The sequence below is a fragment of the Phaenicophaeus curvirostris genome, chromosome 17 (genome assembly GCF_032191515.1).
Source record: "Phaenicophaeus curvirostris isolate KB17595 chromosome 17, BPBGC_Pcur_1.0, whole genome shotgun sequence".
Classification (NCBI taxonomy): Eukaryota; Metazoa; Chordata; class Aves; order Cuculiformes; family Cuculidae; genus Phaenicophaeus; species Phaenicophaeus curvirostris.
Window position 1 is genome coordinate 8,987,382 of NC_091408.1, and position 22,126 is coordinate 9,009,507.

The following is a 22,126-nucleotide window of genomic DNA, read 5'->3' on the forward strand; positions in this document are numbered from 1 at the left end:
GCTGTAATGATTCTGAAACACGCGAGGTCACAGATAATTAGGAACCTAATTCTCCTTTGAAAGACTCTGTCAAGTTACTTCCCTACCTCAAAAACAATTGCTGATTGATGTTATTTCTGGGCTAACAAACTCATTGAAGGTAGTATGAATGGAGGCTGTACAGCCTTTACTTCCCAGGTGGACTTAGGTGGTCACAGCTGTGGAAGAAAGCCCAAGGAAAGAGGTTTTCATTGTTGTAAGAAAATGGGTGCTGGTACCACTGCAACCGAGAGCCACAATGAAGCAGTTCTGTTAATCAAACCCTAAACAGTTTACGTTACAGAGATCTTCCCATTTGGATGCTTTACTGTGCTGCAGTTGTTCAGAAGGGCTGTGAAGTGGGGAGGAAAGACACAGGAATGATGGAGCTGCCTTGAGACCAGGGAGAGTCTGGGGCAGGCAAGGAGGCTGAGCAGGTGCTCCCGTGAGCTTTACAGGACTCAAAATTTGGGAACTCTTCCTCAGTGTATACTGCAGGTAACACTTCAGGAAGATGCAGAGCTCTTCAGGCTGCATCTGGTAGGATTCTAAAGCTGGTTTGTAGCCACCTAGACTACAATGTGCTGCTTCAAGCTGCAAAGCAGGAGTCAGTAGCTAACACCAAATGTCAGACTCCTTTCCCTCTACCACATTTCTACCCAGTTGGTTTTGATTTTACTTCTAATTGTAAAGGGCAAGGGAAGTGCTAGTCTCCTGCAGGAGAAAGGTAAAGAGGTTTATAGGAAGCAATTGAGTCAGTTGAGAAGAGAGGCTGGAGCTGAGAGTGCTGTGGCACAGATCCAGACCAAAAGCAACTTCCAAACAGAAGCAAATTTGGACTTCAGCACAAGCGTGGGTGCTGGCTCAAAATGTATAATGCAGAATTGACTCACAGCTCAAAGGCCAGGGCCACAACCATTGAAGCAGCAACCCCAAGACTCACAAAATTTCAAGATTATGCTGGGTGGCAGAGATGGCCAGCAGAACGAAGAGGCAATATGGGCATCTCACGTAGGTTTAATTTTAAAAACACTGTAACTGGGAACTGCATTCTGAGACATTTCTGTTAATGATGGAGTCTTAGATTTGATTTTTTTTTTTTTTGAAGCTGGTACTTCATTTTTTCAGAGCTGCTTCAACCTCAGCGAGGTCTAAGACTTGAGGGTAGATGAGTGGTCTCCTAAAGGAAGAGAAGTGTAGCCGCAATTGCTTGGATCATTTTAACTACAGAGGTGTGGTAGAGAGAAAGGCCATAAGAAAATGCAGTTGCAACAAAAAGGAGAGAACATATGAAAATATGATTTAAGTTTTCAAGGTCCTGAATTCTGCTGAGTGGCGTGAGATGTGAAATTCAGGCGAAGACGAGCTTTTGACTGGCTCCATGTGGGGTCAGCTGGCAGGGCTCTTTCAACACTGAGGATTCAACCCAATTCTAAGCAGAAATTCCAAGTTCCAAACCTAATAAAAACTCTGATTCAGAAACCTGCTGAGATTTTTGGAAAGTAACAGCCAAGTTCCCTCTCCGCTGATTTACACAACTCAGACATTTAGAAAGCAGAGACATGAATAATTAGGTATACAGTAAACATGACAAGGCTGTCTAAACCTCCCGGCATGGCTATGAATTACAAATTACATATTTCTTGACATCCAACTATTATTTTTTTCTGCAAAGGGGATGTTTATGGCATGCTATTTTGTTATCTGGATTTGCATCACTTTAACAAGTACCAAACTGCAAATCCAGTCAATACCCAGCACAGGCACGACCAGAGCACGTGGGAGTCTGTTCTGCTGGACCAGTGCTGGGTTCCTGCCAGGTCAACCTGAGTGTCCTCGCGTAGCAGTGTGACAGCTGGGATGACAGAGTGAGTATAGGTGAGGGGACAGGGAGCAGACATAAGCAACTCTGGGGAGCAGTGTCCTTGTGCCAGAGGCTTCTCTGAGGTGTGAGGTTGAAGGTGGCCTCCCCTCCCCTGGGAGCGTGGGGAGGACAAGCTCTCCAGAGATGGCTAAGTGTGCTGAGCCTGCTGATGGTGAATGATATCAGGACATGCCTGTGCCAGCATGGTGAGACTGCAACTGATGTGGATCTTTCGGCTCTCGTAGCCTCCTGTGTGGGCTGTACTGTCCAGAACTCAGCTAGTTGCTTGGGGATTGGGACCTTGTGTGGCCGCAAGGGAACTGCTGTTAATTTGCAAGTTAGCCCATGAAAGCAGCTGAGGTCTCTCTCCTCCAGCCCAACACATAGGTCTGCGGTACAGTTCCATACATATGGGAGCGTGGGTTTCAAATGGTCACCATTGTAAGGCCTTTGGGTTTCTTTCTGCTTTGTTTTTGTCATTGAAGACTGCATTTGGAGTGCGACTGAGTCATCCTACCTGGATTATGGATTCTTGTCAATGCCCAAACTGGGCTGGATAATACAGTGGCTAGTACAGGACCAAACCCAAACAATATGCCTGTGTTTGGTTTCTTTCATTCCATCCCTGTGGATCCCAAATCTCTTTCACATCTCTTCTTCAATTTAAGGTGGCCTTAAAGTGAGAAGTAAAGCTGCACATGATAAATGGATGCTTTAACTTCACAGCCTCTTTGATTTCCCTGCCTCATGTTAGCAGGCGAGGCTTTGTTTCTGCGCAGTGCTGCCCTAAGTGGCAGCTGTATGTCAGATATACATGGCACTGAAGCCTGGATGTTTGCTAACACAGAGCTTTGGGTATCTGTGAACTTTTGCATTTTCCTTTGAACAAAAGGCTACCAATAAAACAGAAAACAGAGTCAAGATCCAATGATGTGGCATGTGTTGCGTGTGTCTGAGCAACTACCAATCTTCTGTTTCATCAGCATTTACCTTCTCTCCCTTCTGTTATCAAAAGATGATTAAAAAAAAATTCTTATAGGGGGCAGAAAACAAAGCTTTCACTCTAGCATTGAACAGTTCAAGTGCTGTTGTTGCTCTGTATGGAATAGACTCTGTCTCTGGCTTCCCAGCACTGAATATCTGGAGCCCAGATTTTTAGTCAAGATTTCAGGCACATTTTTGTGGCCTCATAGTTCTTATTTAGTTAAAAAAAAAAAAAAAAAAGGAAAAAAGCAAAGCTATTTAAATAATTTGACCTGCATTTTCATCATTTCTAATGTCTGTGGCGTCCTTCCAGATGTGTTTTTGCCTGCCTGCCTGCCCCTCCTGTCAATACTTATTAATTTCATGGCAATCTTTTCAAGTGTGTTTGGAAACAAACAGGAAAAAGCTCCTCTAAGGTGAAGAATGAGCCCAGGGAAGCAAAGCGGGGATGATCACACTCCCTAAATAATTTGTATTTCTATACCTTTTTCTGTCTTACTCTAGAAACGGGCTTTGCACATAGAGATCTGTAAAACCTTCCTGAAGAGAGGGAAGTTGCTACTTGAGTCCTGGAGGTGAGAGGAGGCATCAAGGTATTGGATACCAAGGGAATTGATGAGTTGGTGGTAGAATGGGGAGGGCTGAAGCTCTAACCACTGCCTAAGCTCTTCTGCTGGTGTTGGGAGACACGGATATCTCAGTCAGGGTGAGGGCTTTGGCTACTTGAATAACCATCCACTGGAATGACCTGGGGGGCAAACGGTGTGGAAAAATCTGGGACTTCACCAGGGAGCAGGACCAGCGAGGTCAAAGTGTCCTCAGGGTGCAAAGTGCTTACCCAGAGCTGTAGGTCTCTTGATTTAATAGGCTTACCAAGTCAGTGTGAAACAATCTAGCTAATCATTTGGACATACAAACAAAACTTGGTTTTCTCTGAGCAAACCACAGGAGAGGCTACTTGCTTTGTTTTGTTGGTTTGGTTTTTTTTTTGATTATGCCTATTCAAACAGCTAGAGAGTGGTGGTTATGGCCTTCGGCTCTTCAGAAAAATGCAGAAACACAAGCCAGAGCTGGAGAAAGTAAAAGAACAGGGATGTCAGTAGTCCTGGATGAAGCCTGTCCCAGCACCATGGGCAAATGCTGTCTTGGCAAACCTGGCCCTTTTCCCCTCGAGTTTCTCCCAGTAGGAATGAAGAGCCTCCCAGCCCCCCATACTCGCCGCAGGGGTGGTGGGGTCTGGCAAGGTAATTTTTGGAACCTTCTCAGGACAGTGATGAGTCTTCTAAAGAAAGGGTGGCCAAACCTGAAATAGCAGGGACAGACAGAGAAGAGGAGGCTGTGCTGGGAGCCTGGTTTCCTGGGTCTGCTCCGGGCTGTCGTGCTGGATGAGAGACAGTTCCCAAAGAAAATATGGTGCAGCTTGGAGTGAAAGTGGATTTGGAATGTCCTGAGCCACATGGCCCAGAGCTGCACTAGAGAAAGTGATGGAAACTGGGTAAAACCCAGTCCTCCCATACAAGGACAGGCTGAGAGAGCTGGGGTTGTTCAGCCTGGAGAAGAAAAGGCTCTGAGAACTTACAGTGACTTTCCAGTACCTGAAGGGGCTACAAGAAAGCTGAGAGGGATGGTTCGTGAAGGCTTGTGGTGATAGGATGAGGGGCAATGGGTATAAACTGGAGAGGGGCAGATTTAGACTAGACGTAAGGAGGAATTTCTTCACCATGAGGGTGGGGAGGCCCTGGCCCAGGTTGCCCAGGGAAGCTGTGGCTGCCCCATCCCTGGAGGGGTTCAAGGCCGGGTTGGATGGGCCTTGGGCAGCCTGGTCCGGTGGGAGGTGTCCCTGCCCACGGCAAGGGGTGGAACGGGATGGGATTTAAAGCCCCTTCCAACCCAAACTATTCTATGATGCTAAAACCTACGTCCCTGCAAAATACTGTTGTGAGATCCAGGTTCCTGTGCCGGAGGTGGTGATGTCTCTGCTCTCCAGCAGCCAGGACAGGCGACGGGCACTTGTCCAAACGAAGAGCCAGGTCAAACCAGCCCCAGCCCCAGCCTGGATGGGACCCGGCCCCTTTAGCAGTGCTGGGAGCGACGCAGCTGCAGGATTAGAAACCTGGGTGAGGCTTCCCAGCCGGCAAAGGGCTTTCCAAAACTGCCCTCTCCTGGCTGCCAGGGCTTCGAAGCGACTGTGGTGACCTGGCGTCCCGTGGTGCTGTGCAGATCAGGGCAAGGAGGGCTGGTGCGAGCAGGGGTTCCTTTGGGCTGGAGAAACCTTTGTGTGGCCCAGTGACCCGGTCACGCACAGGGAACACGGGGTTCAAAGCGCCCGGAGTCGCTCAGCTCTTTATTTTTCACAGAAAGGGTCATTGGGCCCTGGCAGAGGCTGCCCAGGGAGGGGGTTGAGTCGCCTTCCCTGGAGGGGTTTAAGGGACGGGTGGATGAGGTGCTGAGGGACATGGGTTAGTGATTGATGGGAATGGTTGGACTCGATGATCCCGTGGGTCTCTTCCAACCTGGTGACTCTGTGATTCTGTGTATCGGAGAGACCGGACGGCGCTTTCGCAGCAACGCCCAACTCTGAACTTGCGCGTTTGAAAGGAAAGGAAAGGTTGGATTTTGTAGAGGGCTTTTACTAGAGGAAATTGAAAAATATGTATCTGACATATTTGAAGACTTGGTTTTAACTTGCATCCTGGTTGTTCCAGATGTTCCCCAGATGTCAAAGGCAGCGAGGCCCTGGAACAGCAGAACGCATTTGTTTTAACAAGTTCTGATGTCAGTATTGCCAAAGAACTAAAAGCCTTGGGTTTGTTTTGATTTTTCTCTCACCGGTAACTCCAACATCTATGAATTCTCTGCTAATCTAATTGAAGGTGAATTAATTCTGACTCCAGACAGCGTGAGGCTGATATCCACCCCGATCCCGGCTGCTCCCTCTTTGGGTTTCGCGGTACCGAGCAGCTCCTGGGAAAGCAGGGCTGTAAACGGCGGCAGCGGTCGCTGCACAGCAGGGCTGAGCTCCTCCACGCGGAGTTCGTGCAGCTCGTCCGTCACCCTGGGGCTCCCCGCGGCAGGAACGGCCCCCGGGGCGCGCGGAGCAGCGGCACCGGCCGCAGCTGGTCTCGAACCCGCGGCGCCCGAACCGGAGAGCCCGCAGGGGGCGCGCGCCGCGCCGAGAGGCGGGAACGGGACGGGCGAAGGGGCGTGGCCTGGGTGAAGGAGGGGGCGTGGCCTGAGTAGACGGGGCGTGGTCTGTATAAACGAGGGGCGTGGTTTGCTACAGAAAGGGGCGTGGCCTATGTATATACTGCGTGGTCTATGTATATAGGGGCGTGCCTGGGCGTGCGAGGGGGCGTGGCCTCATCGACCGTGGGCGTGGCCTGTACAAACGAGGGGCGTGACACTTATCAACGGGGCGTGGTCTAATACAGAAGGGGCGTGGCCTGTACACAGAGACGTGATCTGATTGCACGAGGGGGCGTGACCTGAATGATAGAGGGCGTGGCCTACGTACACGGGGCGTGGCCTATCGACAGAGGTGGGCGTGGTATTTATAAGCTTAGCGGGCCGGGAGACGCGAAGGGGCGTGGCCTCGAGGCAGAAGGGGCGTGGCCTGTATAAAAGGGGCGCGGCCTGCCGCCCCGCCCCGTGACCCGGCAGCTCTAGGCCCGGCGCCGCCTCTCCGCCGCTCCTCCCGGGGCTGCGTCTCCTCGCAGCCGCTCCCCGCGGGGCTCCGTCTCTTATCAGCCGCTCCCCGCGGGGCTCTTTCTCCTCGCAGCCATCTCCGCCGACCGCCCTGAGCGGAGCCGCCTCCGCTGAAGATGAAGACGGTGCTGATGGTGGCCGAGAAGCCCTCGCTGGCGCAGTCCATCGCCAAGATCCTCTCCAGGGGTACGAGGGAGGCCAGCGGGCCCCGGCCTGGGCTCGCCCTGCCCGGGGAGCCCCGGGGGTTGTTGGGCCCGGGGAAGGGAAGGCTGCGGGGAGGCCTTAGAGCGGCCTGCGGGAGGGCTGGAGGGGGCGCGCTCCCTCAGCTGAAAGAGGGAGATGGAGGTGGGATCCCAGGGGGGTGTTTGGCTGGGGAGGGTGCGGAGGGCCTGGCCCAGTGGGGGCTGCCCCGGCCCTGGAGATGTTCCAGGCCAGTGGGAAGTGCCCCAGCCCATGGCGAGGGGCTGGAACTGGGTAATCTTTAAGGTCTCTTCCAACTGGGGTTGTTTATCCTGGAGAAGAGGAGGCTGAGGGGAGACCTCATTGCTCTCTCCAACTACCTGAAAGGAGGTTGTGGAGAGGAGGGAGCTGGGCTCTTCTCCCAAGTGACAGGGGACAGGACGAGAGGGAATGGCCTCAAGCTCCTCCAGGGGAGGTTTAGGCTGGACATCAGGAAAAAATTTTTCACAGAAAGGGTCATTGGGCCCTGGCAGAGGCTGCCCAGAGAGGGGGTTGAATCACCATCCCTGGAGATGTTTAAAAGACAGGTAGATAAGGTGCTCAGGCACATGGTTTAGTGTTTGATAGGAATGATTGGACTCAATGATCTAAGAGGTCTTTTCCAACCTGGTGGTTCTATGATTCTGTGTCTCTTGTGCCTGTTGTAGGGAGGCAGACTGCAGGGTGTGGAGGTTACTGGGTGTTGCTCTCAATGAAGTGACGTTGAGAAGCCCCCTGCTTGGTTCCTTGGCTGAACGTGGAATGCCACAGAGTTGTTCCCAGGGGGCAGCTGCCCCCTGGGAACAACTCTGTGGCATTCCACGTTCAGCTTATTTTTTTATGCTGATTTTGCTATGAATTAGCCTTGATTAAAAAAAAACAACCCACAACCTTACAGGTTAGCTAGCTTTATACTGAAAGTATAAACCTCTCCAGCTCTTGGAGTGGGTTAGTTGTCTTCACTCTAATGTGAAAAAAAAGTCTGTCATCATCACAGATAGTTTTGTATTGGAGGGTAAAGCCAGAGCATTTGTTTGTGCCTTCCCTCTGCTCCGGCAGTCTGATGCCTATTTAGTTCAAGAATAAAGAAATCTGGGTTTGATACTTTATGTAGCTGAAGTGCATGTGAGTGTATAGCATCTCTGGAAAGTGCTACTTGAGTAGCAAGTTGGTCTGAGATCTTCAAAGCTGTTGTAGGTATTTTCTAAATCATGCAGAAAACAGAGTGAGTTGATTCTAACTGTACTGGTCTAGAAAACTGGCTGCATTTTCGAAAGAGTCTTTTGTGGGAGGGAAAGGATGGGGGAGGTAATTGAGGGTTCAGTTGAATATTAAATGTTTTAAGCAAGGTCTAGTGGGATAATAACTAAAATGAAAACTTGATTGATGCATAGAATTTTGTCAGGAAGACCCTAGCTGTAAGATCTAACAAAAGAGGGTTGTCATTTCACACGAAAAAACCTATTTCAGTAAGGTATTTTTGTCCTGTTGATATATATGGTCTTTTGTTCACAGGAAACATGTCCTCCCGCAAGGGACTGAACGGTGCGTGCTCTGTGCACGAGTACACGGGATCATTCGTAGGACAGAGCGCCCACTTCAAGATGACATCCGTGTGTGGTCATGTCATGACTTTGGATTTCATAGGTATTTGTTCATAAACTGTTTCAGCTGATGGGGTTATAAAACCACAAAGGACTTTTGAGAGGAAAATACTCATTGTGGAAATAATTCAGAAAGTATGTTAGAACTGGAGAGGAAAGGAGGATTAAAAGATCCCTTGCAGTCAGCAATTCTTGATTTTTGTTTCTGGTTCTCTCATGACTTCTTGCATGACCTTGGGCTCATGCTACTTATGTTTTCTGTGCCTGAATTATGTTCCTAGAAAATGAGGGGATATGTGGCTCAATTTGCCAGCCTATGGAAGTATTTTGGTACTTTGGATGGAAGGTGATTAAGGAGTGCAGAGTTCAAGATGATATCCTCAAAGGCCTTGTAGTGGATTACTGCAGTAGGGATAACGCACATGGAATCCTCTCACTAAGTGTGGGACGACTTACGTGACTGCTGGGTTTCCTCTAATGATAAAGACCTCACAGGTTTTATGAGGACTAAATTTTGAGTTGTTTACACATTGCTTTGGAGAGGTACAGTTATTGTAGTTGGTAATTAATATTACTAGCAATTACTTTGGAAAAACAGAAGTGAATAAATGCATTCATATATAGTAAAGCAAGAAGTGTGAGGGCAGAGTGGCTTCCGAGACAAATCTTGAAAGCCAAGTGTTTTCCAAAGTAATGTTTGCTGTTGTTTGGCTGTTTGGTGGTTTTTTTTAATGTATATTGAGAGCTCTACTTGATTTACTTCTGCTTTTCAGGCAAATACAATAGCTGGGACAAAGTGGATCCAGCAGAACTTTTTAGCAAAGCTCCCACAGAAAAGAAAGAAGCCAATCCCAAACTGACCATGGTGAAGTTTTTACAGGTATTCTTTCTTATGAGCTTTATTTGAGATATATCTTTTGTTTTCCACTTGGCATTCCTTTTCTTTATTTCATCTGGAACACATTCCAGCTTCTAGGATTCATTGTTCCTATTCTTCCTGTGTTGGAGTAAGCAACGAGACCTATTTTTGTCCTTTCAAGAAAATTAAGTGAAATTTTTCTTTGATTCTGGAAAGCAATAGAAATAATTAATAAATTTGAAAGAGAAGTGTAGCATTTTGCTATGAATTAGCCTTGATTTAAAAAAAATCAACAACCCACAACCTTACAGGTTAGCTAGCTTTATTTAAGAACTGAAAGGATAAACCTCTCCAGCTCTTGGAGTGGGTCAGTTATCTTCACTGTAATATAAAAACAGAGTCTGTCATCACCACAGATAGTTTTGAATTGAAGGATAAAGCCAGAGCATTTGTTTGTTTGTGCCTTCCCTCTGCTCCGGCAGTCTGAATACACTGCTGCTCACGCTGCAGGGTGGGGAGTGTTTGATGTAGTTGGTGTGTTCAGCTGCTTCCCAAACATGAGCAGTGACTGGCAACGTGCTGTGCAAAACACTAGAGGAGTTCTAGGGCTGAAGATAAACGAGGATGTGCCTAAACAAGGATTTTCTGCCCTGCAGGAAGCGGCTTTTTGTCAAGGTTAAATGTATTTTATTAATTTTATTAGTTCTTCGTCTGAAATCTCTGCCTTGTTGAATTCACTTTTGCCATTGCCATGTGAGTTTTTGGAGTGTTGATATCCTGCTTCTCGGCATCAAATAGATTCTCTCTGGTACTTTCAAATAGGAACAAAAAGTATACAGCTAATGAGGAGGCAGGTGTTTCTGAATTACTGAAGAACTGTGCTAACTTTGCTCACAGGTGGAGGGAAGAGGCTGTGACTGTATTGTCTTGTGGCTGGATTGTGACAAGGAAGGAGAAAACATCTGCTTTGAAGTAAGATTTCTATTTGTAAGACTTATAATACTATAATGTATTTGTGATGCACAATACTGCTGGTGTACTGTTTTATGGATACACAGTATAATTCAAATTAAATAAAGTTTTAAAGGCCATGGAGAGCCATGGTAGAACAACTCGTGCTTTTGAACTCTTAAGATGACAGTTAAATCATTTTCTAGCTGGTGCTCATCTGAGAAGAAAGATAAGATCTCTTAATGTTTGAACATAACAGTACTTTCAGAATCATTCTGTATTTTACAGTTGGAGTAGTTATTTTGCTGTCCTTATAAAACCTGATCTTTATTAGCTTTTGTTCATTAAGCCATTAGACACTTGTGAGCATAGAGGCTGCTTTTAAGTGTAGCCTTGCCACAGGAATGTGGATTCTGCTCATAAAAGGTATAGAACTAAAACTTTAGTTTCCAAAAATTTTGGTTTTTTAATGTCCTATTCCCAGAAGTCTACATGAAGAGTATTTTTTAGGGGTTTGTTTAAAGAAGCATGTTTTATCAAGCAGTTGTTTTAGATTCTTTACATACCACTGTATCATAACCAGGCCCTGGTAATACATAGAATAAACTCATATAGAAAATGACTCACATTCACCAAAAGGTGCTGCAGCCACACTGGTTAAAGTCTTTGCACTTTGCTAAGAATAGTGCTTTGCTTCCTGCAATCACCATTTAATAAATCCTCCGGTTTTGTTAATTCTTCATAAACATTTGATTGGTTCGACAAATACTGCTGTTTCTTATGAGTTAGTGTGCTGGCATAATATCTTACTGAATTAAGAAAGTAGTTACAGGGCAGCAAATACTTTATGTAGCATCAGGATTTTTTTTCTTTAGAGAAAAATACTCTTAAAATATGCTTCTGGTCTTCGTTAGGTTCTTGATGCTGTTCTTCCCGTTATGAACAAACCTCGTGGCACTGAAAGGACAATTTATAGAGCTAAATTCAGTTCTATTACCGAGACGGACATCTGCAGTGCCATGAATCACTTGGGAGAACCCAATCGCAATGAAGCTCTGTCAGTGGACGCCCGCCAGGAGCTGGATCTCAGAATTGGCTGCGCGTTTACAAGGTGACAGCATAGATTACAGATAGTTTTATGAAAGGTTCGAGAAAATTGCTCTGCCCACAAAATATGTCTTGGGGCTCTAGTGGCTAATTGTGCTCAGCTCCAAACTGAACAACTTCATGTACAGACAGAAATAAAAAATTTTGTTCTGGCTTTGAGTTAGGTAAACTACTGTCAGCAGCTCTGGTAGGATCTTATTTTATGATGTTCTCCCACGTTTCTTTGGGAATAAACAGGATTCAGTGAGGCAAAGTATTTAATTAGCTGTAAGACGTGCTATTTCTCAGAATGCTTTTTTACTGATCCCTGAGTGATTACTCATATTTGTATCAGTTAATGAAAACTTTTGCTTTTCATGGGAATGAGGGTATTATTAATGTTATTAATATAATTCTTCCTGATTTTTTTTTTCCATTCTCTTAGGTTTCAAACTAAGTATTTTCAGGGGAAATATGGGAATTTAGACAGCTCCCTCATCTCCTTTGGGCCATGCCAGACCCCAACGCTTGGATTCTGTGTTGAAAGGCATGATAAAATCCAGTCATTTAAGCCTGAGACTTACTGGGTGTTGCAAGCTAAAGTAAGTTTTACAATACTTGTTTGTACATGAGGAGCATATATTTTTACCAAATAAATACATTTCTATTTTCATTTTAGTCATTCATAAATTGTAGCTGCTGACAAGAGCTCACAATGCCTACAATTTACTCCTCTGTTCTCATTCAGTTCACATGTGTCACTGCCCTCCTGAGAACAGATCTCAGGATGTCACTTTTGTCTTGAAGTGGTTATTGTCTGCTGCTTATAAGAGTTCTTTAGTGCTAACCATCTAAGTGTAGACTCAGCCAAAAAGACTACTTAAAATGGTTTTCTTTTGTTCCCTGGGGTCCTTGGACTTGCTGTGTTGTTAATTTGAATCCAGGAATTAATTAGGCTGCCAACAAACATTGGCATTGCTGACTATTGGAATTTTAAAGCAAATAAAATGCTCATTGTGTTAATTGCCAGTAGAGTCCTCTGAATACTTTGGCAGCTTATCACAGTTTTATAGCCTTGCTGCTGTCCAGGCTTTGAGAGCAAACCAGCGTGGTTTTACTGCTTGTGATCACAGGGATTTTTTAAGCAAATAAGGGATAGATGGTTGAAAGTTGCCCTTTTTAGATTTTAAAATAAAGGGAAAAAGAAGATTAAATCTGGTGTTTAGTGTCATCTCTTCAGGTGCGCCTCGTGTGTTGTCCTAGGAAGCAGTTGGTGCCTCTTTTCAGAGAGTTTTGTGCTCTCAGATTGGTTACTTCACGTTTATTTTTGTACGCAGGACCTAATTACAGTTTAATACAAATGATTGATTATTCTAAATCACAATGGTAAACTTTGAATTTCTGCCCATTTGAGCCTGAATAAGAAATAAGAAGAGTATTGCGGTCAACTGCAGGAATAATTCCTGTCATTCCCCCCTGCCCCAGAACTCAAAGTACTCCTTCTTTCTCAAAAGCCCCTGTGAAAGAGAGTTCAGCTGCATGTTTGGAGCACTTGTGTCCCAGTACAGATGTTAGCAGGATTTCCGTATTGGATTATAGTTGCAATGTGCATTCTCACACTTCCAGAAACAGAGTTGTGGGGAGTTAATTTTTTTTTTTCTTTTCTTTTCTTTTTGGTCCATTAGGTGAACCCTGAGAAAGAAAGTTCTCTCACGTTGGATTGGGATAGAGTGAGGGTGTTTGATCGTGAAATTGCCCAAATGTTCCTGAATATAACGAAGATGGCAAAAGAAGCAAAGGTAATAACATTTACTAAATGTGTGTAGAGCCATATTTCATATAAGGGAAATACCATTTAATATTTCATGTGCTGCACATTGGGATGCAGGTTTTTTTTTGTTAAAGAAGCATGTAGGATCTTGATTTTTTTACTCCATTCAAATTTGTGTAAATAAGAATAAAAGGCAAGAATTTTTTTTTATTGTCGTTTGTGTTATGCTAGTGTGATCATCTCAGCAGAAGTTGCTTCTTAATACTGACTTTGGAAATGATCATCACTCGTGATAGGAAGTCTTCATTACTAAACTAAGGGGCATGAGGTGCTAAGGGGCATGGTTTAGTGTTTGGTAGGAATGGTTGGACTCGATGATCAAGTGGGTCTCTTCCAACCTGGTTATTCTATGATTCTATGATTCTAAACCTGCTAAGAAATACTATTCAGAGCTTTCCAAGCAGATCTCTTATTTCCCATGAGACATTGTATAAATCGGAATTCAATTACTTACGTGGCAATATTCCTGCAGTTAAATTTTTAATCATGTGTATGGTACAGTCTTTATAGCCAATTAACTTCTAATTCTGTTCTGTTCAATACTGGTTTGACCATAGTTTTGGATTTAAGTGCTTATAGCCATAAGGGTTCAAATACTGCATGAAGCTTTTAAAAATCAGTGTCCTTATAGTTACAACCATTGCTTGGAACAGTCACTGGAGTCTTGTAGCACTGCAAGTACGTGCTGCTGCAGTGAATGGGAAGTACAGAGAGCAATAAGCTACCTTGCAGCATTCACAGTTATGGGCCTCAGGACTGTAACTTTAGAATCTGGTATAATTACCTCCAATCAGATTTCCTGAAGTAAAAATATATTGGTGATTGCTGTTTTAAGCAAACGAAACAGGTATGACAAGAATAGCTAATGGTAGGTGTGTCACATGTTTATAGGCAGGACTGAAGTAATTCATTTCCCTGTTACCAAACTTCAAAACTTTTACTATTTTCTAGGTAGAATCTGTGAGTAAAAAAGAGAAGGTGAAGCAGAGACCACTGGCTCTAAACACGGTAGAAATGCTACGAGTGGCCAGTGCTGCTTTAGGTATGTGTAAAAGTTCAGATTTTTTGCACTGTTTTAAAGCAAAATGTTTTGGCCTCTCAGACAAAATAATCAAGAACATATCAAATATGAATCGATGCTCTCCCATGTCTATACTACATCCTCTGGGGGAAGGTTCAGGTCTAGAAAGCTCATAGAAAGTGAAATGTCGGATAAGATCAGGTGACCAAAATGTTATGGAAAGAACAAACTGATTTATTTAAACGCTTTGATAAGCTGTACTGTCAGATGCAGCAAACAAATCATAATCACAGTGATGTGTAGATGATTTTTGTTTTCTTCTGTCCCATCTTAGGAATGGGTCCACAACATGCCATGCAAATAGCAGAGCGTCTTTATACTCAGGGTTATATCAGCTACCCTCGAACAGAAACTACCCATTACCCAGAAAACTTTGACTTGAAAGGATGTTTGAGACAACAAGCCAATAATCCTTACTGGGCAGAAACTGTGAGTACACAAAACAAAACCTGCACTAGCAGGTCATTCGCTTGTCTGTTTTTGAATATGTCTTACTTGGTACATTATGACCTATGGGTCTTCAGAAACAATAAATACCTGTACTTTTACTTATGGATGTTGCATTGGTATGGATTTGATATGAAGCTTCCAGACCTGCTAAGAGAGACCCGTTATCCACTTGAGCCAACCTGTTTTCTCTCTCTTTGCTTTCACTCAGGTAAAAGCATTGCTGTCAGAAGGCATTAATCGTCCAAGGAAAGGCCATGATGCAGGAGACCATCCTCCCATTACTCCAATGAGAGCTGCCACAGAAGCAGAATTAGGTATGGGTAAATTCAGTCGTGCTAGAACATTATGTGAGGAAATTAGTTCCTGCAGGTGTAGGAGCCCGTCTGAAAATCCTTGAGTTTCAGCAGAAAATACAATTATTTTGGTAGCAGGAAGTGAAGAGAGGGCAATCTATATGCTAACTTTAACTTCTGATGACAATGAAGTTCCGAGCTGGTCTGCTGTGCTGTAATTTATCCCAGGTGCCATAGTACTGCTAAGGAAAAGGAATAACCAACTGACAACTTAATGTCTGCTTTTGCTACAAGAAATTGGCCCTACAGTAGTAGCTTCCAAGTATTGAAATTTTATTATATTTTTGTGCTTGGAAGTCAAATTTCAACTGCGTTTTAATTTAGTCCCTGTGGTTTGTGAGGTTTATATTAAAATATAACATATGACCCTCTGTACACTGCGATCTCTTAAAAAAGGATTTTAAGGTTATAAGGAAGTGTAGTGAATGCATTATATTCTTTATTGGGAATAGCTAAGATTGTTGTTTAAAAACTGATGACTTCCAGTTTTCCTGAATCAATGAAATAATGTCTTACAGAAAAACAAAAGCTTTAAAATTTTCAGTAATTTTACAGGATACTGAATGGCTGTTGATGATTTTTTTTCTTTACATACACAGCAAGATGAAATATGCAAAGCATGGGACAAAGAATTACAAACTGTTCATAGCAGCATAACCTTTTGACTATTCTATTTCCTCTGCACAGATTGTGAATAAGAAAACTTTGCACTGAAATTACACCTCTGTTAATGTTAATAAATAGTATTTTAGAGTGATCTGTTGCAGGACTTCAAGCTGACCAGTGTGGTAGTTGCCACTAGAATCTCTTTTATGTTTTGGATTGTGGTGTGGTCTCCAGTGGCACTAAGCAGTAGATCATTCTGATTTTGTACATATGTCTCACTTTATGCAAAGAAGATTCTTTTCTAGTTTGAACTCTAATTCAAACACTGCAAAATTGGGAGATGGGCTGGCTAACTTGACAGACCTTCTCCAAGAGCATCTCTACGCAGCTCATGTCTCTGTGTGACATGATGATTCAATAGGCAGGACATTTTGAAGGAGAAACTGGACAGACTGCTGAATGTTATTTTCTTTCAGGTACCATTTTTTTTTCCAGAGATAACTTTGGAAATCTGGTACCTTTTAGTGCAGATTTTACATAGAGCTGCAGGACTTGAGTTTTGTGGGTAAGGTGTTGTTTGTCCTCAGGCGGAGATGGATGGCGACTGTATGAATATATAACGAGGCATTTTATTGCCACTGTCAGCGCTGATTGCAAGTTCCTACAGACCACCATTTCTTTCAGTATTGGCCCTGAACGTTTCACCTGTATTGGAAAAGTGGTGACTTCCCCAGGTAAGACAAATCAGGGAGTAAGTAGTTCGCTACAGACTTTTTCCCCATTTATACACTGAATGGATAAAAAAGCGAAACTTTGGAGGCAATCATATAATCATAGAATAACCAGGTTGGAAGAGACCCACTGGATCATCAAGTCCAACCATTCCTATCAAACACTAAACCATGTCCCTTAGCACCTCGTCCACCTGTGCCTTAAACCCCTCCAGGGAAGGGGACTCCACCACCTCCCTGGGCAGCCTCTGCCAGTGCCCAATGACCCTTTCTGTGAAAAATTTTTTCCTAATGTCCAGCCTGAACCTCCCCTGGCGGAGCTTGAGGCCATTTCTTCTTGTCCTGTCCCCTGTCACTTGGGAGAAGAGCCCAGCTCCCTCCTCTCCACAACCTCCTTTCAGGTAGTTGTAGAGAGCAATGAGGTCTCCCCTTAGCCTCCTCTTCTCCAGGCTAAACACCCCCAGCTCTCTCAGCCGTTCCTCATAAGGCCTGTTCTCCAGCCCCTTCACCAGCTTCGTTGCTCTTCTCTGGACTCGCTCCAGAGCCTCAACATCCTTCTTGTGGTGAGGGGCCCAGAACTGAACACAGGATTCGAGGAGCGGTCTCACCAGTGCTGAGTACAGAGGGCGAATAACCTCACTGGACCTGCTGGCCACGCCGTTTCTGATCCAAGCCAAGATGCCATTGGCCTTCTTGGCCACGCAAGTACAATTTTGAAGACTTTTTGAGTTGTCAAGATCAGAGGCCAAATCTTTGTCTTCTATTCCATACTTCAATTACAACAGAAAAAGTCTTAGTTTTCATGTAGTGGTCTCAAAGATTCAGTGTCGCATTTGTCTGTGTGAAGAGCCGGCTTTTTACAGACAAGTGCATTTTGAAGGTTAAGTTACACAAAGGCAGATTTTTCTTTTCTTGAGCCACTATAAAATGAATGTAGCAGCACCACTGAGATTTTTATGGTAAACTGGACCAGTAGTGGTTATTATGTGAATATGACTTACTATTTTTATTTCCTTTTTAATAAATTTCTTGCCATTCTGGCACTGTGCTTTCATTCAAGCAAAGTGTTTCCTTTTTTCATGCATCAGCCTGACTCGAGCCACACACAAAATAGGTCTGCAGTGTAGTGGGACATGCTGTCTTGTGACAGCATATCTCCTCAGTGTTCCTAGCCTCCGATGTTTCTTCGCTATGAGGATGGGGAGGCCCTGGCCCAGGTTGCCCAGGGAAGCTGTGGCTGCCCCATCTCTGGAGGTGTTCAAGGCTAGGTTGGATAGGCTTTGGGCAGCCTGATCCAGTGGGAGGTGTCCCTGCCTGTGGCAGAGGGGTCGAGACTAGATGATCTGTAAGGTCCCTTCCAGCCCAAACTATTCTATGATTCTATTTCCTGCATGGTGTGGTAGACAGCCTCTTAACTGTGATCTGTATAACATGGATCGTATTAGAATTATAAATGTATAGCTCAGCCTTTTGAAAGCTGTGAAATAAGCTCTCGTTGTTGTTGGTTGTTTCTTTACCTCCAGGGTTCACAGAAATTATGCCGTGGCACAGTATCCCATTAGAAGAGAGCCTTCCCCACTGTGAGAAAGGAGATCTTTTCCCAATTGGTGAAATAAAATTGGTGGAAAAGCAAACCAGTCCTCCTGATTACCTGACGGAAGCAGAACTGATCACTCTGATGGAAAAGCATGGCATTGGTAGGAACTTACGTAACTTAGATTATCCTGTAACACATCCACCAAGAGTGCAGAGAGTCTGGATGGCTCGTCTGAACTCTGTTGGTGATGACCCTTCAGTATTCATTTGAATAGGTACCATAACGATAAGTTTTCCCTTCAAACCACCATGCCTGTAGCACCCCTTAGCGGATGGTGGACCGTCTCTTCCTCCACATTCCTTTCTGTTTCTTATTCTTACGCCTAGTTTCTGGCCAAAGCAGGATGAGGTGCTGAGGGGGTTGGTTTAGTGATTGATGGAAACGGTTGGACTCAATGATCCTGTGGGTCTTTTCCAACCTTGTGATTCTGTGTCCTTTCAAAACACATCCTTGTCCATTCTCTTGTCAGAAAGGCTTGTGTGGAAGAACGCATCTCCTCATGCTTAGGAATTATTTCCTTTACATCTTGCTTCAGCTTTGCTGGCTTCTTTAGTCCTTAGATCTCGAACTGTTTACCACAGTCCTATTTTTCTTTTTCAATCTGAGTTGTTTCCTTTGATGCATTTTAATAAATTTGTCCAGTCAAAACAAACATAGCCTCTTACTCCACTCTGTTTACCAGAGTAAGTGATTGTGAGAATAAGAGGCTTCCCAATAGTAATTCCTTGGAAGAGATGAAACAATTAAGGTTAAAACATATGTTTCAGAGTCCTTAGAACTGCAGAGGGCATAAGAGTTACTAGAGAGAGAAGTTGTCCACTGGCAGTTGGGGAACAGTAAAAAGGTGTCTGAACTCTTAGCAGTCTTAAGAGGACTATAATTTGACATAAAACCAGAGAAGTCAGAAATGAGTAATTAAATGAAAACTTTTTTGTTCAGGATGGATTTATCGTTTTCCTTTGTGTGGCAGGAACCGATGCGAGTATTCCAGTCCACATTAACAACATTTGCCAGAGAAACTATGTCACAGTGGAAAGTGGTCGGAGACTGAAGCCTACAAACCTTGGCATTGTTCTGGTTCATGGCTATTACAAAATAGGTCAGTTAAATGCTCTTCCCTTTCCATCCTTTTCCCTTCTTTGCCCTTCAGTATGATAAGGGCTCTTGTCACGGTATAAGTCACGTTTCTGTCTGAAATAATGCAGCTAGGCAAGTATTACTAATTCTGAAGACTACAATAATTAAAACTCGTTCATGTATTTTGATGGCAGTTTACACACAGACACTTTCCTACACCCTTTTTTTCATTTTTCATTGCTGCTTCTCAGTTGTTGTCGTCTCTGTTTTTCTGTTAGATGCAGAATTGGTTCTTCCTACAATCCGCAGTGCTGTAGAGAAGCAACTCAACTTAATAGCTCTGGGTAAAGCGAATTATCATCAGGTCCTGGAGCACACCCTTGACATTTTCAAAAGGAAATTTCACTATTTTGTGGATTCTATTGCAGGTAAAAAAATTTTCACATGTGGAGTTCCCTGTAGTTACTCAGAAAAGATGCAGGTAGAAAATATTTGTATATTGGGTTTCTTTCGGAGATTTAGGCTTACTGAAAAGTTGTGTTCCTGGACTGAAAATTTCCAGTCAAATTCAGTTGATCTGCAAAAGGAAATTGAATGAATCATGGCTCCAAAACTCTACTTCAGTTGTTTTGGGTATTTTTGTGACTGTGTTGTGGGGAGTTTTCAAAAACTTCAGACTACCTGAGGGACTTACCCTTGTGCATTTGTGCATGGTCACTGCAAAACGCTATTTTAAAAGTCTTCCTAAACAAGGAACAGTGTTGTGAATGAAGTATTTTCATTCCTGCTGCTTCTTTACAGGTCTTCCAGATGATTTTGTGCAAGATTTCATCTCAAAGACTAGAACTCGAACATAAATGGGGTTCTCTCTTTTGCAGGTATGGATGAGCTGATGGAAGTGTCTTTTTCACCTTTAGCTGCCACAGGTAAACCTCTTTCCCGCTGTGGTAAATGCCATCGTTTCATGAAGTATATTCAGGTGAGTTGACCTCATGCTTGGAATTTAAATTGCATTTGCTGGGGGACATTGAGTAGAAATCCTCTTTCCATATTGAATTTGGATTCAAATGTGGTTGTCAAGAGTGCATTTCTGGAAAAAAAACCAAAACAACTAACTAAAAAACAAAGCCTGATGGAGTTTCTCCATGGGTAGCAAACCCAAGAGCAGCCCCAGTTGGAATTACTGCAAGTTTTGAGTTTTACTGACCCTACAGTTTTTTAGGAGATTTGTTTTCTACTCCAGGCAAAACCAAGTCGTCTGCATTGCTCTCACTGTGATGACACCTACAGTCTTCCACAGAATGGAACAATTAAACTCTACAAAGAGTTGCGTTGCCCATTAGATGACTTTGAGCTGGTGCTGTGGTCATCTGGGTCCAGAGGAAAGAGCTACCCACTCTGTCCGTACTGTTACAACCATCCTCCCTTCAGGGACATGAAAAAAGGTAGGAATTCTGTGAACATGCAGGGATTAATCTCACTTGAAATAAATTAGGTGCAATCTTTAGAGTGTGCTTTTTAGTCATCTTTAATCAGTGTTGCTTAGTATAAGTCAAATTTGATTACGGATACCTAAAATTCATATCAAACTCCCTGACCAAAATTTATTAGCTAACTCCTTTATGAATAGGTTCTTTATTCCTTATAAAAGAATTAAGAAACTAATTTACGTGCATGCACAGAAAGTAGCCTTCGTAACTCTCAGGATGCAGTGGAAGACATGGAGGTTCTGACACCTTGCAAATTGAAGTATGCTTGGTATGGATAGGACTGTAGATTTAAGACGAGGTCTTGAGTGTTTTAATCCTGAGATAGATAGTGTCTCAAATGCTGGAGAAGGATATGAGAAGGAGTAAAAGTTGCAGTTATTTTGCTAACTGTGAGACCCAAACTTAATTTAAATAATGCTTTGAAGCTCTGAGTATCAGGAGCTTTTTGGCATCTTTTTATTACCATCTTATAATTAAAAATGTCTTGTATTACCAGAGTATAATGCAAGTGTGAAATAGCAGTTAGTTAGGAGCTATTGAAATATAATTAGCTGAAATATAATTGTACTGTACAGTGGCAGTATCTGGCAATTCTGAAAGCCCATTATAGAAACATTTTTGAGCAAGGAATTATTCTCAGTCTATGAAAAGCCAAGTTGCCATTTGGGGAGTCATTCCATTCTTTAGTGATTTAGAAAACCTATTCTATCCTAAGCTTTCTTTGACTTGTGTGTCTCAATTCCTGCAAGCTGGGGAGTGTGGGTGGTGCTATAAAGGGTTCCCTGTGGTATGGTGTTACTCTTCTTCCACCAGGAATGGGCTGTAACGAATGCACCCACCCCACGTGCCAGCATTCTCTCAGCATGCTTGGAATCGGGCAGTGCGTTGAATGCGAGAATGGGGTTCTGGTTCTTGACTCGACGTCGGGTCCCAAGTGGAAGATGGCGTGCAACAAATGCAATGTGATTGTGCACTTCTTTGAGAACGCCCACAAAGTCCGGGTGTCACCGGAGACCTGCGACCTGTGTGATGCAGCCCTCGTGGATGTAGATTTCAACAAAGCCAAATCTCCTCTCCCTGGTGATGAGACCCAGCATTCAGGCTGCGTATTCTGTGATCCTGTGTTTCAAGATCTGGTGGAGCTGAAACATGCAGCCATGAGGCACCCCATGCACCGTGGGGGACAAGGAAAAAGGCAAGGTCGAGGAAGAGGTAAAGGCAGGAGGCCAGGAGGAAGGCTCAACCCAAAGAAACCCAAGGACAAAATGGCAGCTCTGGCTGCTTACTTTGTATAATGGCCACACAACAGACAAATAAACTTCTTATAAAAATTTGTTTCCCTTTAAGTTCATTTTTAAATATTTTTGATCTTCACCACTTTCCTGCTCTTGGAAAAGTTAAACACCTTAGATTGTACCTTGATTTAACTAGAAAATAAATTCTTCTGGATGATACAGCAACTGAGAAAATGAAAAGCTTAAAAGCTTAAAGGCTGGTTGATCCAAGTAGAGCTTGCAAAAACAGTAGGGAGGCTTAAGAAGTCCACCTAGACTGCTACCTGTGGCTGATAGGAAGGAAATGAAATTGCCCTCTTCTGTCATTTTTGGAGCCTTTGCCCAT

The 22,126-nt window shown here is 43.8% G+C and overlaps 1 protein-coding gene across 1 annotated transcript; it reads left to right on the forward strand.

Annotated features, from left to right (window-relative positions):
- Positions 1-6,633: 6,633 nt before the first annotated feature.
- TOP3B (DNA topoisomerase III beta) lies at positions 6,634-21,909 on the forward strand. The gene is made up of 17 exons (XM_069870685.1): positions 6,634-6,757; positions 8,306-8,437; positions 9,168-9,274; positions 10,151-10,225; positions 11,119-11,315; positions 11,736-11,892; positions 12,976-13,089; positions 14,073-14,163; positions 14,477-14,631; positions 14,861-14,966; positions 16,199-16,345; positions 17,866-18,039; positions 18,910-19,038; positions 19,295-19,444; positions 19,895-19,995; positions 20,260-20,461; positions 21,320-21,909. The coding sequence occupies exons 1-17, from the start codon at positions 6,688-6,690 to the stop codon at positions 21,799-21,801; spliced, it is 2,589 nt and encodes an 862-aa protein (XP_069726786.1). The 5' UTR covers positions 6,634-6,687; the 3' UTR covers positions 21,802-21,909.
- The last annotated feature ends 217 nt before the right edge of the window (positions 21,910-22,126 follow it).

Excerpts from the sequence above, each read along its gene's own strand:
- TOP3B (XM_069870685.1), top strand. The coding sequence starts at position 6,688 with ATGAAGACGGTGCTGATGGTGGCCGAGAAGCCCTCGCTGGCGCAGTCC. Across the intron at positions 14,164-14,476 it reads AGTGGCCAGTGCTGCTTTAG|GAATGGGTCCACAACATGCC; the intron begins GTATGTGTAAAA and ends GTCCCATCTTAG. Across the intron at positions 14,967-16,198 it reads TGCCACAGAAGCAGAATTAG|GCGGAGATGGATGGCGACTG; the intron begins GTATGGGTAAAT and ends GTTTGTCCTCAG.